This window comes from Globicephala melas, chromosome 12, assembly GCF_963455315.2.
Source record: "Globicephala melas chromosome 12, mGloMel1.2, whole genome shotgun sequence".
Taxonomy (NCBI): domain Eukaryota; kingdom Metazoa; phylum Chordata; class Mammalia; order Artiodactyla; family Delphinidae; genus Globicephala; species Globicephala melas.
Window position 1 is genome coordinate 58,530,285 of NC_083325.1, and position 19,682 is coordinate 58,549,966.

At 37.0% G+C, this 19,682-nt stretch overlaps 1 protein-coding gene across 6 annotated transcripts in view; it reads left to right on the forward strand.

The window, feature by feature from the left end:
- Window positions 1–259: 259 nt before the first annotated feature.
- Window positions 260–19,682, forward strand: part of THUMPD2 (THUMP domain containing 2) — a 45,676-nt gene continuing 26,253 nt past the window's right edge. For 5 of the 6 annotated variants that reach the window (XM_030857853.3, XM_030857855.3, XM_030857859.3 and 2 more), the window contains exons 1-6: window positions 260–395; window positions 5,679–5,814; window positions 7,189–7,595; window positions 8,535–8,612; window positions 10,940–10,992; window positions 18,733–18,820. In XM_030857853.3, the coding sequence (XP_030713713.1) occupies window positions 270–395; window positions 5,679–5,814; window positions 7,189–7,595; window positions 8,535–8,612; window positions 10,940–10,992; window positions 18,733–18,820 (888 nt within the window). In that variant the 5' untranslated portion in view covers window positions 260–269. Of the gene's footprint in view, window positions 396–5,676; window positions 5,815–7,188; window positions 7,596–8,534; window positions 8,613–10,939; window positions 10,993–18,732; window positions 18,821–19,682 lie in introns of those variants that run through there. The other variant, XM_030857857.2, reaches the window with a different exon arrangement.

The following is a 19,682-nucleotide window of genomic DNA, read 5'->3' on the forward strand; positions in this document are numbered from 1 at the left end:
CCAATCATATCCCTTTTATACATGCGCATTATAGATCCCAATCATATCCCTTCCACCTGTGATTGTACATAATTCCAGATTCCTAATCAAGGGGGTTCCAAGCAGTTAACCTAGGAGACCCACATGGCCCTTCCCAGCCGATCGCCCCCTCCCGGGACCTCCCTGCCGGCTCGCCTTTGGCAACACCCGGCCCTCTGCCGCGTGAACGCCGCCTCCGGGTCCGCAGCGCCGAGGCGCGCGTACCCGAGGCCACGTGACCCCGAGCCGCCATGGCGGCGGTGCCGGGCGGTCGCCGCTCCGGGCCTGCAGCGGGCGCCCGCTTCTTCTGCACCGCGGGCCGCGGCCTGGAGCCCTTTCTGATGCGGGAGGTGCGGTCGCGGCTGGCGGCCACGCAGGTGAGTCGGCCTGGTCGCGCGCCCGGGCGGGAAGCAGGGCAGCCCAGTCCCCGGTCCTGGGCGTGGTGCCTCCCCGCCGGGGTCCGTCCCAGACCCGGGAAAGCGACGTGAGCCCCGCGCTCTCGGCCCGCGAACCCACGGAGGCGACGTCCCGGCCCTCGGAGTTCTGCTGGCAGGTCCTCTAATTACTGCCGGAAAGACCCGCCAGCCGTTTTTCCCTGCCCATCTGTTACCGCGTATCTGTCACGCGTGCAGTTTTGTTAAAAAGAGGGTTTGACGCAAGTTACTTCATGGATTCTTTAAAAGAAAAGTGATAGTGCCTATAATTAGAATTTAGACCTGTCAGAATCCTTTCTCCATCCTTTAAATGCAAATATAATCTTCAGGTTCAGCTGTTTTTGTCAGTTTCCCGACAATGATTATGTTTATCTCTTAGGCCTTTTGGGAGGATTAAATGATAAAGAGTGTGTAACGTACACCTCAAACACGCAGTAAATAGTAGCTAGAAAAATTCTCTTGGAAGCCTCAGAGGAGGAAGTTAACAGTTGCTGGCATTTATACGCTGTTAATTTCAATGAAACGAAGCAGGTTTTAAACATCAGTTTAGGTTCTAGGACGTGCTGAGCCTGGTTCTTGAAAACAGGAAAAGGATGTAAGAGAAAAGTGCTCCAGTATCTTGGTGGGATATATATGACAGCGTGAATGATGTGTTTTTGGAAAATGAAAGCTTAATGAAAGAAATAGACCACTCTACTCCCAGGACTCCTGCAGTGTTGAAGGTCCACAAAAGGAGTTTCAGTGATGAGAGGGTGGGGAGAGGAGGAGAGAGGGGTCATGAAGAATGGCATCAGTCTTTATTAGACTACCTGCCATTTGTGGTTTTGGTCACAGAATGTCATAGAGTATTGAATGTAGCTAATCTAAAAAAGCAACAATAGCAACTGCTGACATGGATTAAGCATTTAATATGTGTCAGACAATTTTCACAACTGCCCTGTGGTATGAGGGAGGCTCCACATTTAACAGAAACGGAAAATGAGGCACAGGTAAAGTCCAATAAAATATTCAAGTCGTGGAACCAGAAAACAGCAGAGCTGGGGTTCACACCCAAGCTGTCTGAAATCAAGCATGAGCATATTATCATGTTCAACCTAGGCAGGCTGGGACCTGGGTCCAGTTCCTTAAACCCTGTGTGGCCATGACGTCTTGCTGCACTGAGTTTTTAAAATGTAAACGTAGAGTTCTTGGTATGAAAAACAGATGGCTTGACCCAGTCTGCATATGCTGCATTATTAGAAAAAAGACGGTCTCTGCTTGTTCTCAGTCTTTGCCATTTGCTTCTTCATGGTGTGGTTTCATATGTTCCTCTATCCTCTGTTTCCTGTAAATCGGAGTCCTGTAAGTTATAGCTAGCACTTGGTCATATTCAGATTTGATTTTTTTTTCTCCTGGTGGTGGGGCAAGCCTCTCTATAGGTTCCTGTGTATTTTTAAATATTTAATTTATAGCATATAAATATATACTATAGTATGTAGTGTGTAGAGTACTTTATAAAGAAATGTGTTGGGGGAGCTTCCCTGGTGGCGCAGTGGTTGAGAGTCCGCCTGCCGATGCAAGGGACATGGGTTCGTGCCCCGGTCCGGGATGATCCCACGTGCCGCGGAGCGGCTGGGCCCGTGAGCCATGGCCGCTGATCCTGTGCGTTCGGAGCCTGTGCTCTGCAACGGGAGAGGCCCGCGTACCACAAAAAAAAAAGAAATGTGTTGGGTAAAATTAAGCTTTACTTTGTAATAATGTTTAACGTGTTAAATACTGTTATTATAACAATAAAAGCAGGAACAGTAATTTTGAAGATAGTAGAGGTGTCTCCAATGCCAGCTGGCCAGGAAACCCTGTCAGTTGATTAATCAGCCTTTATAAATCCACATAGCAAAGACAATGAACCCAGGTCCTTTTGTTTTTACTTTTTTAGTGGGGTCATGATGATAGAGGGTAGTGGGGTACAGCTAAGCAGATAGTTGAGTTGTTTCATAGTTTTTCATTTAATGTAGTAAAGTATATATTTTTAATTCTCTCTTCTAAAATGATCCAAAAAAGCTCACACCCCACCTCAGTCCTTCACTTAGCGCTTTAAAATTAATTCCGAAATTAAATGGCATCTGTAGAGTTAGGAAAACTTTGGTATCACCCTATATTACTGTACCTTACTTTTTTGCATAGGCTTAAGCTTTTCATCTTTGTGTCAGACTTGAATCCCTGAATTTTAAAAGAAAGGTAAAACTGCTAACTGCCTAGATAATGCTAGCCAATAACAGAGCTATTTTTTTCTTTAATAAAGGCTGTTATTTCATCTTCTGAAGTGTTAGACATAAAACCAGCTGGTTTTAGGCAGTTTTTAATGATTTAATTCCAAATGGAAAGAACAGATTGGATATATAAATAAATTTTCAAGGAAAAAATACTGGGATGAAATATTCTAAAATGCCACAGTTCTCCCTAATTATTGTAATTGAATATGATCAGTTACAAACTAAAAAAAATGAGTAAAGGTAGCTTCAGTGTTTGAAATCATAAACACCAAAATTCATCTCTCTACTACTTTGAGATACAATGTCTTTACGAAGGGTGAACTGTTAAAGTGCTTTCATATATATGACTGATTCTCACAGTGGCTGTTTTACAACTTAATAAACTACTTCTGATTACATGCTCACTTCTTGTAAAAGGAATGTAGGCCTAATGTTAATTTTTTTAAATAAAGAGAATAATGTTGCTTTTGGTTTTGAGAATGTATTTAGTGCCTCAACACATATTATTCTTATGATTGGGTACCCCCAATAAATTAAATGACCTTTTAGGTCCTCTTAATTAACTTTATTTTCAGTCCACGCTTTTTTGTTCTTCACACCCCCCTCAAAAACAGATATTTTTGGAGGAAGTTCATTATATAAACTGTTTCCCTTGATACTCAAGTAAATGAGAAAAGATAAGATCTTTGTACAATTAAATAACAAATTTAATGTCTAGACTACTTAGGTTAAAATCACTGGTCTAGATGTTTGCCTCAGTTTGTTTATAAGACTTGGATCTTAAAACCAAACATTGTCAGTAACGTATTTATTTCAGTTCCCCCAGAACCTTGACAAAGTATTTCCTGTCTGTTAACCTGTTTTGTGATGGCTTAACATCAGCTATATTTTTAGGTCAAGTAACATAAAATCTAAACTTCTAAAAATTTACTTTTTAAAACTATGTCTCCAAGTTCTAAGCACTTTTGAGGTATATATTTAGTTTTGACTTTAGAGGGAAAATGCCACCTTTGTAATGAGAAAGAAGTAAATTGTAGAAACCAGAAGTTCTTGTTTTAGTTACTTCATTATCCCCTTAAATACTGATTCCTAAACATTCTTCTCATTCCCTATTTCCTCCATCTCTCTTGGTCAGCTACATTGCTGGTACCTAAGCTATTTGTTTTTTTTTTTAATTTATTTGTTTTTCCAGCTCTCTTGAGGTATAATTGACATACAACATTATGTAAGTTTAAGGTGATTTGATACATTTATATATTGCAAAATGATGACCACCATAGCATGAGCTAACACCTCCATCCCGTCATATAAGCACCATTACTTTTTTGTGGTGAAAACATTTCAGATCTACTCTTTTAGCAACTTTCAGCTACATAATACAGTATTACTAGCTGTAATCACCATGCTATATGTCAGAGCCCCAGAACTTGTTACTCTTTTAACTGGAAATATTGAGGTTTTAATTGTTATCAACCTAGGGCTTCCCCAGTGGAGATTCTTCTTCATCAAGCTAGAGTGGTAACCTCAGAAATTACCATCTGCAAAGCTTAGTTAGACCAGGTCAGATCAAACATAAAACATTTGGAGTTCAAATTCCCATTGAATGGGAGCTACCTACGCACATGGGACCCCCCAAATTCCATGGTTGCCTTAGTCCTAGGAAATGACATAAAACCATGTCAGTCAGCCCATGGCCACTGCTAAAAGGAGAATGCTAGGACTGTCCACATCCATCCTGAACCTGAGGGCGTTGGAATGACCCAAAAGGTTTAGGGTTCCATTGGCATTAAGCACCATTTGCTGTACCTCATTCGACTCTCTGTGAGCCAGCGCTCTCTTCATTTTCCTTTCTTCCCTGACTGACCACATAGCCATCCTGTCTCCAAAACCTCTTTCTGTTCGATGCATACTTCTTGCTTCTGTCCATTTTCCAGTTCCCACAGCCAAATGGTTCATTATTTCTTCCTCAGTAATCTACTTCTCCCTCCAGCATCACATTCACCACTCAGTCCTTTATGCCTCTTCCACAGTAATTTTTTCTGCCAGCTAATTTAGTGCTGTCATAGTTTTCATCAAAAGCCTGTAATGCTTGACCATTAGCATCTGTGGTACTCGAAATTTTGTGACTGTTATCAAGCCGGCCTGAGCTACACCATCCATCCATCTGACACCATCAGTCAGCATCACGCAGCAAATGTTGCCATGCTGACTTACAGTTTACTTCAGCCAGGTTGTCACTCCCATCTGTGTGTTCTTGCCCTTTATTCTTTTGTTAGAATCCCTCTTCCTGAGTCTTATAGGATTCTTCCCCGAGACTTTTACTAACGATGGCTTCCATCGTTGGTGCTACTTATTGTACCTACAACTTATCAGTGCGTTTATTATGTTAAGTTTTTAGTTTTCTTCTGGGTTTAATGCAGATTGTTGTCTTATAAATTTTACATTTTAATTTGTATGTCATTGTATGCCTATTACATTATTTTTCATCTTTAAGATTTATACTGTATGCTTCCTTGTAGACCACGACGTAGATGTTTAAGAAATACCTACTGATTATTTTAACCTTGGGCTAGACACCTCATTTGTCCTCTCCATTATACCTTTCCTTTGCCCACTCTTAACAGTTGAGTGAGATTTGATAATTAATGAGTATTTTGTGTTCTATTTTTTTAGTAGTGTGTGCACACACACACTTTCCAAAAGGTAACATAGAAAGATTATGATCTTGGTCACTGACTATGTGACTTCATACAAATTATTTAACCTCTCTAAGCCTCAATTTCCCAATCTATAAAATGGGGATGATAAAATCTACCTTAGAGGGCTGTTATAAGGATGAGGGGGAAAAAAATGTATTCAGAGTGCCTAGTACAGTGTCTGATAAATAGTAGATACTTCAGAAATGGTCATTTTTATTATTGTTAGTCTAGGTGCTATGTTTTAATTCATTAATATCTATTTTTTCTATCTCTAGGTTGAATATATTTCAGGAAAAGTTTTTTTCACCACCTGTTCTGACTTGAATATGCTGAAAAAATTAAAATCTGCAGAAAGGTTATTTTTGCTGATTAAAAAGCAGCTTCCATTTAATGTTTCTTCTGTAAGTAAAGGTACAGTGTATACCTATTGCTTTTACCCCCCATGATATATTGTACTCCAAAGTTTTCTGCTTGGTAATTAATATGTAGCCATTTCACATTTTTAAGATTCATTCAGATCCGTGGGATCGTTAATTAGTTATTTTTCTGTATTTCCTGAACATTATCACCTAATTATGTCTCTTCTCTTTGCAATCTGCTGCCTGTCTTCTGAGATTTTAGTGTCCTAAGTCACATTTCTTCCTTAAGAATTACGATCAGACACCTTCTCTAGAACTGTGTGTGGTCAGTGCCTTTATTTAGATTTAGGAGCACGTAATAACCCAAAATGCATTGATTTAATTAATTGGTCAAACCTGTCACCATCTAAATTTTAACTGATGAGTGATATAATTGGAAAAATACTACATAGTAAAATTTCCTGTTTGGGGAACTTTAAATGTTTTGAAAACACTTATACCCATTTATAAAGCATTAGAGTTAAAGAGGGCTTAAGAGATTTCTTGTCCACTCCCTAATTTTATAAATATGCTGCTGAAATAATGTAAAGATCTTGATAAAAGCAACAAAATAGGATCAGATACATCTGGATAAAACATTGCCTTAAACCTCATTTTGATTGCTGCTTGTGCACAAGAGACCATGTCATCATATAGTCTATAATAAAATGTGTCAAGAAAGATACAAATGGCGAGAAATCAAGGCAGGGCAGAAAAATGGTTTTAAAGCAAATCCTAAGGTATTATATTGTGGGGTCACTAAAATTTCATCCCAATATTCCACACACTTTCATCTTTAGAGAACTACAGTAATTATTCTTGGGTCATTTTTATGTCCCTTGTTCATCAAGGAAAGGTTACATTTTATCGAGCATGGCTGGCAGTCCCTAAGTTATGAATGGGTTGGATATCTGAAGTGTTACTTTGTGGGAAATCATTTTATTATCTGTGCTAATATTGTATGGTCTAAAATAGTCCCAAGATTTAGTTGCTATGTTTTTGAGCTCTGTGTTTTGCAGTTTATTCTGTTTTTTTAAACTTAATTTTTGTAGGCAAGATCAGCATTATTTTAAAGATCAACACATGCTCTAGGTCTGTAAGCATATAAAGAGGTGCATATGTTATCGTAGGACAAATGATCTTGCTAAAGAAAATGATAACTTTGTAGGAATTTTAGAACAGTTTTGACGTTAAGTATGGAATATACGAATGAACTTTATTCTGTACAATATTCTTATGTTAAATTACATAAATTCCAGATAAAAGGGAAGTCACTATTCATGTAGCAATTTAATAAAATTTCTTATTTTAAAGAAATAAAGGTAATGGGATTTGGGGGGTGATGAATAGCTTCAATAAAGGGTAAACTGAGATTTTATTTCTTTAGGAAAAATATTTAATGAAATGCAGAGACTTACAAATGATGATCCTGAAAGTTGGTTGAATGCCATTTCAATTTGGAAAAATCTTCTTGAACTTGATGCAAAAAAGGTAAAACTTTCTCAAAAAAATGCTAACCCACTGAAAAGAAAAGTGGGAGAAAATGACATCATTGCTAAGAAATTGAAAACAGCACAAATGCAAGAGATACAAGAGAATAAGGAATGCCAAATGGAAAAACAAATAGAAGAAGAAACACTGGAGCAAGGAAATTTTACCACTAAAAGAGACAAATCTCAAGAAGAACTTCAGAACGATGTAGCAGAAGCAGTTGATACTCAAAAGCAGAACGACTTAACTTTCAGAGTTTCCTGTCGCTGCAGTGGAGCCATTGCAAAGACCTTTACTGCACAGGTATACTTTCCCCCTCCAGAGTGGGTTACCGTGTTCTAAAAGAATTTATTACTCTTTAGATCTAAAAAGAGGTAAAAACCTTTCTCAGAATACATAAACCAGGCCCAGACAGATAACTAGGCCTAATCTCATATAACTAAATCTCTTCTAAAAATGCATTTTCCTTCTTAACTGTACCTCAGATGCTTAAGAGGAATAGTATGCCATTCTATGTAAAGACTTCCTTTTACTTTCTCCCTAAAAGTTTCGTTAAACGAATAGATATCCTTTACATTTGGAAATCCTAATATCATGGTCTGAAGCTTTTTGGCTTTCTCTGTAGTTCGGTTCTGTGTTTATTGAATTGTTGCTCTGCACCAGGTCCTGCATGTGGGATTGTCCCAGGACCCAGATGCAAATACACAGATGGACGTAAAAGGAGAGCAGAGACCACGAACAGACCCTACAAAGTTCAGTAATATAAAGGGTATAAGCCTAGGTCCTTTGGCCAGTCTTAAAATCAGACAGACCCTTAAGTTTGAGCCTAATGCTATTGCTGGTAATTTTTGAACATATAGGATTGCCATAGCTAAAATAGTTAATCTTTCAGCTTGCATCTGTTTCCTAAAACCCAGAATGACCATATTTATCAGGCCATGATCTGGTTATTTCATGTATCTAAAATTACAAGAATAAAATAATAAAATAAAATTACAAGAATGAAGATTACATACAAATAGACGTTAATGCCATAGGATGTGTTGGGGGTGGAAAAGGTAAAATATACCCTTTTTGCCTTGAGTAGAAGATGCTTTCGTGTGATATTTTAATATTGTAGCCTTAAATTACCATCAGATAGTCTGATTGATTTTCCTGCAGACTCTGTTAGTTTTTGCTTACATTTAAACTTAAAATTTTCATTTTTAGTAAATTCTTTTCTATAACCTGCTGCTTTTCCAGGAGGTAGGAAGAGTAATTGGAATTGCTCTCATGAAACAGTTTGGATGGAAAGCAGATTTGAGGAATCCAAATTTAGAGGTAATGAGTGTTCATTTTATTTTATATGCTTATAACCTAATTCTTTAAAGACGATGCCAACTATTCTTTATTTTAAATTGAAATATAGTTGACATAAAATATTATGTTTCAGGTGAACTACACAGTGATTCGACACTTGCATACATTACAAAATAATCACCATAAGTCTAGTAGCCACCTGTCCCCATGCAAAGTTATTACAGTATTATTGCAATGTCAACAACTTTTATTGTGCTTTTCAATTTTGCTTTAGAGTTTTAGAAATCATGTCTACATGGATCCAGCAGTCTGTTTCCTCTCTAGCAATAGAATACTGCAGATAATTTTGCTAGTAGTTTTCACTATGAAAATGTCTCATCCAAATTAGGACTTTTGGAATGGAATTGTTTAGTCACAGTTAAACTGAACATTTAATATGAGGTTGCAGAGATGCTCTCTATAATCACTATAATAAATAACAAGTCTGTATAATAAGAAATTCTAGCTAATGGTAAAAAAAAAAAATCGGAAAACAAAAAGGCCAATACAAAGTTAATTAGTGTGTTAATCGTGGCTTTGTTAGGGTTTGGGGATTATTTTTCTTTTTCTCTATTTTCAAAATCAATTTAAGGAGGTTACACAATTTTTAATTAGAACAAAGTAAACACTTACATGGGAAAACAAATTCTAGCTATAACAAATATTCTTCACTATTTTTTGAAAACCATCTCATAAATTTGACCAGTTTAGTCACTTTTATGATTCGTTAATTCATAAATTTATTGTTATATAGGTTTAAATGGAGTAATGGCTGGCCAAATCAGATTTTGTGTTGTTTTTCAGTTTTGTTATTTGAAATTTTTTGCTTTTAAAAAGTCGTGCCTCTTTTATATTCTTTATTGCTGTTATGCAAAATATTTTGACCTCAAGAATGTTTTGACATAAGGGTGTCTTCCTTCACCTGCCCCTTTCCACTTTGCTTATCTTCAGCTCTCCTGGTTTCCTCCTCTCCATCTCTCCCTGCCTCTATCTCACTGTCTCAGAATTATAGTTTTCTCATAGTTTAGCTCATAACTAAATATATCTAATTTAATTCCTATCATCCACTTAATGCAAAAATCTGTGACCAAAATTGACAGAAGAATCAAATCTTAACAAATTTTGTTCTGTACAGTTAATAGAAAAACCTTCATAGTGGGGAAAGCTATACCTGATAACATTTGATATATAAAAATATCGGTATATCATATCTTTAATATAACTTTTAAATAGAAAAGAATTAATCCCAATTAGTAGTTTTGCTAAAATGAATAATATAAAAAATTGGAAAGTTTAGCTTCAGTAATCAAGGAATTAAACTGACTAAACGGAGTTCACTCCAGATTATTCTTTTCTTAATAAAAGTTTATCAATATTGGAATAATTCTGATTAAACTATATTAAAATACCTTTGGGGTAAAAGTATCAGGAATCAAATGTTCTTGAGGTCAAACAGCAGAATTAGAGAATTCCATAAGCCTCATCAGGCTACAGAAGGAGGGTTCTTTAAAATCTGTGTGGGCTACTAATTATAACTTGAGACATTTAAATCCTCATCATGGCCTATCATGACGACTACAGCTGACACTGCTATACAACTTAAAGGAAGGCGGTTAAGAGAGTAAATCCTAGGGGTCCTTATGACAAGGAAGAAGTTGTTCCTTTTTCCCCTTCTTTTCCTTTCATCTATATGAGAAGACGGATGTTAGTTGGACCTATTGTGGTAATCATTTCACAATATACATGAATGAAGCCTTCATGCTATATGCCTTAAACATATAGAGTGATATATGTCAATTATTTTTCAATAAAACTGGGGAAAAAATAACAAGGTAATAGAAGGAAGAAGCTCCCCTATAAATAGTAGGGAGGGGAAAGGTCACCCTTGCTACAGTATATTTGGCTTAAAGAAAGTTTTCTGTTAACCATGGCATCAAGTCTTATTTGAGGCTAGAATTAGGGTAGATTTAGGTAGTTGTCTCTAACCTAAAATGATGAAAAATCTAATTTAGTTAAGGTAATTCAAAGAATCGCTGGGAAGAAAGGTGACCTTGAGTTCTTCGTAATATGATTCTCAATATAACTTGTATACAATTTGACCTCAGAATTTTTCTATGAGACGTACTTAAAATTTACTTTGCCTCTGCTCAGTAAAAAATATTATGGAACATTTTTCTGGATATGACAAAGCCTTGGAATTTCTTATTAAAATATAGGTTATATTAGGTTCAAATTGGAAGTTTTCAAATTGTCAATCATTTGGTAATGCATTTCCTGTTCCATTTTAACTTCTGTATTTGTTCTTTCAGATCTTTATACATCTAAGTGATATTTACTGTGTGGTGGGAATTCCTGTGTTCAGGTAGATATTGTTTCTAAGTTTCAGGTTTGTTCCTTAGTAGATTTTGTAAAATTAAGAACTTTGTGCTTTTATTTATAGTATGAAAGAAACATTGATATATCAGAGGGGGCTAAAGGCAAAGCATTTGAGTTCTTTGCTTGAGCCAGTAAAGTATTTTCACGGAGCTTAGTAGATATCTGATCGGACTAGAGCTGTGAAAGATTTGATCACAATAACCCACTGATTACATGATTCATACTGAAAATTATATCTAATTATTTCTATTATTAAATGATTTTCACAGGCCCATATTTAAGCTAAAATTTTTAGTCTGTTGGCCTCTTGGATTTTTTTATTAAAGTAGAAAATACAACACAGTACTTAAAAGTCGCCTTAAACATTCTTCAAATTTTATTGCAGTTCTTTTTTTGTGGGAGAGTAATTCCAGTTTTTAAAATCTTCAGGTTTTCTCCCTAGTTATGTTGGGTACTATATAATAATAAATGCAGTTGATTCCTTTTCTTATTCAGAAATACTTATTGAACGCTTATCACATGGCAGGTCCTTTTTCTAGATGCTTTGGGAGGAAAGAGCTGGTTGGACGATGGAAATAGGGATTTGCAGTTTGTTGGGAACATGTGAATATTGTTGGCATCTTCAAAACATTTTATTTGAAAGCCCTGTTTACACAGTGTAAGGTGATTTAGATACCCTTTCTCTAGGTGATTCTAGGCATGGACTGTTTTTAAAATCCTAAAAGTGCTATGGGAATACGTCACTTACCCTAAGCTCACATTTGTGCATGTGTAAGCCTGAATCAGGATGTAAAAAGGAATGCTGAAGGTCATTGTAATAGCTTTTAGCAAATGGTGCACCATAGCAGTTGATTAGCACAATGCTGAGAACACTGTAGATGTTCAAGAAGTGCTGAATGATTGGGTTCCACTGTGTGCTAGTTGTAGGGTAGGCCCCACTCGCCTCTAGATTACAAAAATCATGCACCAAATAATATTTCTTGTCACCTCAACACACACGAGGTCATCACATGCCTCAATGCCCTGTTGGTTTCCCTTGGCCCCCACCTACCCCAGTAGCCTACCAACTCTCCCAGATGAAACCTAACCCACTGTTTTATACCTACACCTGCAAGGTGTCCAGGCTGCCCTACTCCAGTGCCTTTTGAAGTCCCAGGCCCTAACCCCTGCAGAATATTTGTAAAACTTTTTTTTTTTAGCAATTTTGGTTTTTTTAAATTTTATAATAGTTGACAGGAAAGGTGGGAGAAACTGAAAGATGGTCACATTTCAACCTAGTGTAATTATTGATAGTCACCAAGACAAGGGTAAGGAAGACTAGTAAGACAGTAAAATATGAAATACATTTTTAGAAGGATTCATAAAGCAGCTAAATATTCTTTAACACTTTGGCCCCTAAAAGGGTGAGCTTAAGTGTCTAGAATATTGATTTATAAGGAACATTTCATCCCCAGCAGGGCTGACTGATGCAGTATGAATGTATTTAGATTTTTGGCAGCAAATAAAAGAACTCATTTTTAATTTGTGATCATAGATAAAAATGCTAACTTTCATGCTCTTTTATTATTAACTTAACAAATATACGTAAGTTCTTATATGTGTTTTTAAAAGGTGTACAATTTTATTTAATGATTGCTAGACACCCTCAAGAAGTCATGCTTATGGCATCTCAAGTAATAACTGGTAATTTAACCTAAAAGTTGACAAATAAAATGTATGTATCTGAAAATTAAGGCTCAGACCCTGAATGAGCAGTGGCCGAAAATAAGATTGCATTAGACACTCTGTAATTAGGCTGTTTCACTACCTCAGCGAAGGAAGGAAGCAATCACGAAGCGTGTTGATTAAAACAGTTCGCCATTGTGTGAGGCAAGGGGGGCATATGAAGAACTGAAAAGCAGATAGCGGTGGACAAGAGAAGTGATGGTGGAGGTCAGAAACTGTAACCTGGTGACCCTGACAAGAGAAGAAAGTCAGAAGTGATGGAACAGAGGACAGAGCAGCCATCGAGTTTGAGGGACACACAAAAATGTGTATCTTAGTAGCACATCACCTGGTACAGTAAGCACAGTGGATAAGAACCATGGACTTCAGGTCCCCCTTCTCCACAAAATAACTCTGCGAGTTGGGGCATATTATCACATTCCTCTGCTATAAAATTGGGAAAAGGATGGTATCTACTTCCTAGCTTTGTAGTTGGGATTTAATGAGATAACACATATGAAAATGAGATAACTGCTTTTATGATACAGTAAGTGGTGAATAAATTTCAACTATTTTTAAACAGATCAGCAACTAAGGAGGGAAGGGGAGAAGCATTTACTAGAGTAAGATTAATTCATTCAATTAATTTCAAGTGAAATTATCTAATGAGTACTTACTCTGTGCTAAGCATTGTGCTACATATCCAGTGTTCAAAGATGAGTAAGATGGCATTAAACACAAGGAATCCACTCTAGTGGGAGAACAGATATGTGGTCAGTGCTTGATTGGAATTAGAAAAGAGGACCTAACTGATGGAGGACAGGTGAGCAAAAGAACACAGAAGAGTATCACTCAGTGTATCACTTAAATGGAGAATAATAAGCAAGGATATCTCAAGTGGACAAGAGAAGGAAAGGATCTTACAAGCAAGGAACTGCACGTGTAGAGGCATGGAGGTGTGAGGAGGCTTGAGGTACATGGCGGACAGCAAGTAGCTGCGGTATAGATGCGACAGGGAGTGCATAGGGAGAGTGGTGGAAAAGGAGGCTGAGGATTGGGAATGAGTCATGAAGTGTCTTATAAGCCGGGTTAAATAACTTGAATTTTATTCGAAAAGCAGTAAGAATTTGAAGCAGAAGAGTGTTGTGATTAGGTTTGTGATTTTTAAAAAATTACCAATAAAATTATATTTTAAAGTGGAAAGGAAATAAAAAAGCGGGGGGTTAAACTCATACCGGTTCAGGCGATGAATGATGAAGAAATGAACTAAGGCAAAGTTGGGGGTAATAAAAAGGAGGCCGTGCGTTCAAGAAAATGTTAGGGAGTCTAGAATAACTTCCAGATATCTGATTTTGGCAACGAAGAGACACTGGTGTCAGTCACTGAGATATAAAATATGGGGAAAGGAAGTAGTTATGTGTCCAGTGAAACACGTCCAAGTAGATATTTAAAGTTGCAGCTCTGGAGTTCAGGTGACAAGTCTCAGCTGGAGGTGTAGCTGAGATTACCCAGTACATAGATGGTAAGTGGCCTAAGGAAATGAAGACGTATATCAAGATAGTAAATGCAGGGAAAGGAGAGTGTACTTAGTTTATATCTTTAAATTTTGCAGTACTTAAAGAACCTCCAGGTAAAAGATGTCCAAATACACGTTTGAAGATATGGATCTGGGATTCAAGGGAAAAGTCTAGGCTAGAGAGATGTAGGTGAGAATGTCTTCAACTTGCTGATACACGGTGTGTAATAGAAAAAAGAAGAAATGTATGTAAGATCAAAAACCACCTTTATTTATTTTTTTAACATCTTTATTGGAGTATAATTGCTTTACAATGGTGTGTTAGTTTCTGCTTTATAACAAAGTGAATCAGCTATACGTATACATATATCCGCCCCTCTTGCGTCTCCCTCCCACCTTCCCTATCCCACCCTCATAAAGCACCGAGCTGATCTCCCGGTACTATGTGGCTGCTTCCCACTATCTGTTTTACATTTGGTAGTGTATATATGTCCATGCCACTCTCTCACTTCGTCCCAGCTTACCCTTCCTCCTCCCAATGTCCTCAAGTCCATTCTCTACGTCTGCGTCTTTATTCCTGTCCTGCCCCTAGGTTCTTCAGAACCATTTTTTTTAGATTCCATATATATGTGTTAGCATATGGTATTTGTTTTTCTGTTTCTGACTTACTTCACTCTGTATGACAGACTCTAGGTCCATCCACCTCACTACAAATAACTCAATTTCATTTCTTTTTATGGCTGAGTAATATTCCATTGTATATATGTGCCACATCTTCTTTATCCATTCATCTGTCGATGGACACTTAGGTTGCTTTTGTGTCCTGGCTATTGTAAATAGTGCTGCAGTGAACATTGTGGTACATGACTGTGTTTGAATTACAGTTTTCTCAGGGTATATGCCCAGTAGTGGGATTGCTGGGTCATATGGTAGTTCTATTTTCAGTTTTAGGTTTTTTTTGTTTGTTTGTTTGTTTTTGGTACGTGGGCCTCTCACTGCTGTGGCCTCTCCCGTTGCGGAGCACAGGCTCCGGGTGTGCAGGCTCAGCGGCCATGGCTCACGGGCCCAGCCGCTCCATGGCATGTGGGATCTTCCCGGACCGGGGCAGGAACCCATGTCCCCTGTATTAGCAGGCGGACTCTCAACCACTGCGCCACCAGGGAAGCCCATATTTTTAGTTTTTTAAGGAACCTCCACACTATTCTCCATAGTGGCTGTATCAATTTACATTCCCACCAACAGTGCAAGAGTGTTCCCTTTTCTCCACACCCTCTCCAGCATTTATTGTTTGTAGATTTTTTGATGATGGCCATTCTGACCGGTGTGAGGTGATACCTCATTGTAGTTTGGATTTGCATTTCTCTAATGATTAGTGATGTTGAGCATCCTTTCATATGTTTGTTGGCAATCTGTATATCTTCTTTGGAGAAATGTCTATTTAGGTCTTCTGCCCATTTTTCGATTGGGTTGTTTGTTTTTTTGATATTGAGTTGCATGAGCTGCTTGTAAATTTTGGAGATTAATCCTTTGTCAGTTGCTTCGTTTGCAAATATTTTCTCCCATTCTGAGGGTTGTCTTTTCATCTTGTTTATGGCTTCCTTTGCTGTGCAAAAGCTTTTAAGTTTCATTAGGTTCCATTTGTTTATTTTTGTTTTTATTTCCATTTCTCTAGGAGGTGGGTCAAAAAGGATCTTGCTGTGATTTATGTCATAGAGTGTTCTGCCTATGTTTTCCTCTAAGAGTTTGATACTGTCTGGCCTTACATTTAGGTCTTTAATTCATTTTGAGTTTTTATTTTTGTGTAAGGTGTTAGGGAGTGTTCTAATTTCATTCTTTTACATATAGCTGTCCAGTTTCCCAGCACCACTTATTGAAGAGACTCTCTCTTCTCCATTGTATATTCTTGCCTCCTTTATCAACGATAAGATGACCATACATGTGTGGGTTTATCTCTGGGCTTTCTATCCTGTTCCATTGATCTATATTTCTGTTTTTGTGCCATTACCATACTGTCTTGATTACTGTAACTTTGTAGTATAGTCTGAAGTCCAGAAGCCTGATTCCTCCAGCTCCGTTTTTCTTTCTCAAGATTGCTCTGGCTATTTGGGATCTTTTGTGTTTCCATACAAATTGTGAAATTTTTTGTTCTAGTTCTGTGAAAAATGCCATTGGTGGTTTGATAGGGATTGCGTTGGATCTGTGGATTGCTTTGGGTAGTATAGTCATTTTCACAATGTTGATTCTTCCAATCCAAGAACATGGTATGTACCTCTCCATCTGTTTGTATCTTCTTTAATTTCTTTCATCAGTGTCTTATAGTTTTCTGAATACAGGTCTTTTGTCTCCTTAGGTAGGTTTATTCCTCGGTATTTTATTCTTTTTGTTGCAGTGGTAAGTGGGAGTATTTCCTTAATTTCTCTTTCAGGTTTTTCATCATTAGTGTATAGGAATGCAAGAGATTTCTGTGCATTAATTTTGTATCCTGCTACTTTACCAAATTCATTGATTGGCTCTAGTAGTTTTCTGGTAGCATCTTTAGGATTCTGTATGTATAGTTTCACGTCATCTGCAAACAGTGACAGTTTTACTTCTTCTTTTCCGATATGGATTTCTTTTATTTCTTTTTCTTCTCTGATTGCCATGGCTAGGACTTCCAAAACTATGTTGAATAATAGTGGTGAGAGTGGACAACCTTGTCTTGTTCCTGATCTTAGAGGAAATGGTTTCAGTTTTTCACCATTGAGAACAATGTTGGCCGTGGGTTTGTCATATACGGCCTTTATTATGTTGAGGTAAGTTCCCTCTATGCCTACTTTCTGGAGGAAAAAACACCTTTATTTTTGTACTAAGGTAAAAGCCAGCTAAACTCTGATTGAACACATCAGCGGATTTTACGAAAGTAGGGAATTATTTTTATTTTCAAGGAGTTTATTTCTGAACACTTCTTTCCCCCGAATAATTTTATTTTTACTGACGTAATGAGGCCATTTTGTTGAAGTAATAGCAGATTAGTTTTGCCCAAGGTTAAGCAAAATAAGAATGTGTTCACTTTTGTCACATATTAATAGAATTGGCTTCCATAAAATAAAACCTCTGTTAGTAAAAATATGCACATAATGGCTAAAAATGTAAAGGTTCTACATAAATCTCTGATGCTTAGAAAAGCACTTTGTAATATATATGGACAAAGACAGTTTTCCATACCAATTCTCGCTCTCTCTCTGTGTTTGTTTCTAGAGTGAAAATAATCTCTTCATTTTGGTTTTAACTAATGTGTTTTGTAGCAAGGTAATTGCTGCACCTAACCTGCAGAAGCAAGATTCATTGATCAAAATATTTTATAGTCTTTTTACCTGCAATGTTTATATCCCAGATTCCAAATCTGTGGATATAGTACTATTTACAATGTGAATTTTTATTTCCTGAAAAACCTTTTAAGAGAAAAAAACCCCACAACTCTCATGGGTTTACCATTCAGGGCTTCCTCCTAATAGTAAATATGCAATTATACCGTTTTATTTGATAAGGTATTTATAATTATTTCATTCTAAGATCTTAAGAGGCTTGCAGTAAATACACACAAAACAGGATAACTTAAAGTCAAAGAAAGAGCAGATATAAAATGATGAAAGGAAATAGGGTTTGGAAAACACTGTGGCTTTGTGTAATGTTAGTAGAAGAGCCCCTTAGTGGCTTTGGAACAAGCCTATCCCCAAAACAACCAGGCACTGATTCTTGAAATCATACCCGTAATGTCTTACCAACAAATTGTATACATGAAATAGAAAAGTGCATTGATATTTCCAAGGAAATGCTTGTTCGTTGCATTAGAAACATAAAAATAATTTTCTGAAAATTTGTATCAAATCTGGAAACACCGATAGTAGCAATGATTAGGTAGAGGAGAAAGTATAAAGTGATATATAATGGAGGCCAGTGAACTCATTGGGGAGATGTCTGCTTCAGCCCTTCGTTCGATAAATTATCTTAGGCAATGCAATGTCATGCTTCATTCCATCTTTTGAGAAAGATGCAAATGAGCAAAAAGCAAACTTACAAAAGGGACCTTTTAGAAAACATATTTCAAGGGTTAGCATCCATTCAGCCCTGCTTCCCATACTACATCTATATCACAATGCAGTCTGTTCCTCTTGATGACTCCAGATCAGCAAGGCAAGGTCTAGTCCGTGTGGGAAGTCAGGGAAGTCTATAAACACTTTAGGAAGATTTCCCTCATGTGATTAAATCTTTATAAGTTAAACACAAAATGGTTTAAATTTCACTTATCTAAAAAATTTACCTTTCTGAAATACTACACTGGCTGGTTAGACAAGGTGCCAATTAGAGAAGGTAATTTTGTAATAAGGTTAAATATTCTCTAACAGGAAATACTTTACTGCATGTTGTATGAACTTGTTAAAATGAGGTACAGATATGAATGGGTTCATTTTTTGTTTATATCATATTCTTTAACATACAGTAATATTGGGTGTTCTTTTCTTTTAGGGTTCCTTTAGCCAGCAGAGCTTACATCAAGACAGCAGGACTGAGATCTACCATAGCGTGGGCAATGGCCTCTCTCGCAGAAATTAAGGTAAGGAAACTGTTCTCATTCTTATTAATGTAATAGCAAGGTCCTTTAACCAAGATCTTGATCAGTTTTTGTAAATATTCCATGGACATAAGAAAATAATTTTATTTTCTAGTCAGGAGATGGCCTTTACTTACTGTTTTACTATCTGCTCAGTTCTGAAAGAGGTATTTTGAAATTTATTAGGTTATTACATTTTTTTAAGATTTTGCATTTTTATAAGTTGTTACCTCATTCAGCTGCTGTGTAGCTTGGTTTATACTCTTTTATGAATGTTACTGCTTCATTGTGAAGTGTGCCTCTTTCTTGTTATTAAAGTTTTCATTATCTTGATTTGAAAATTTAAATTTCACCATGTCTTATTAATATTTTCACTGTTTTCTTTCTCTTTGCATTTTCCTTTGTAGTAGTTCTTTGACACTGCTTTATTTTCACCTTTGTTTTCAGTGTGTTTTTTTAATAAACACAGAACTCTGTTTTTATCCCACTCTGATAGGCTCTGTCTTTCAATGAGAGTATTCAGTATTATGATAGATACACCTGATTTCATTCCTCCTGTTTTATTCTGTTTGTAACTTCTGACAGTGTATTCTTTATTTTTGCTAGTTTAAGCAAGTTAATCATTTCACTGTTCTCCCTGAGGTTGGATTTTACTCTATGTTCTATTCCATGAGTGGCTCCCTCGCCCAGCTCTCTTAATTAAACACATGGGACTCGATTCTAACTTTACAACAAGACATCAACTCTTTTCTTTGCCAAGACACTGTTTTTACCACCAAGACACTCTCATCTTCCCTCCTCTGTCCCCTCTTCCCTATCATAAGATGAGACCTCCAGGGTACTTCTTTCTCTTCTGCCCCACAGA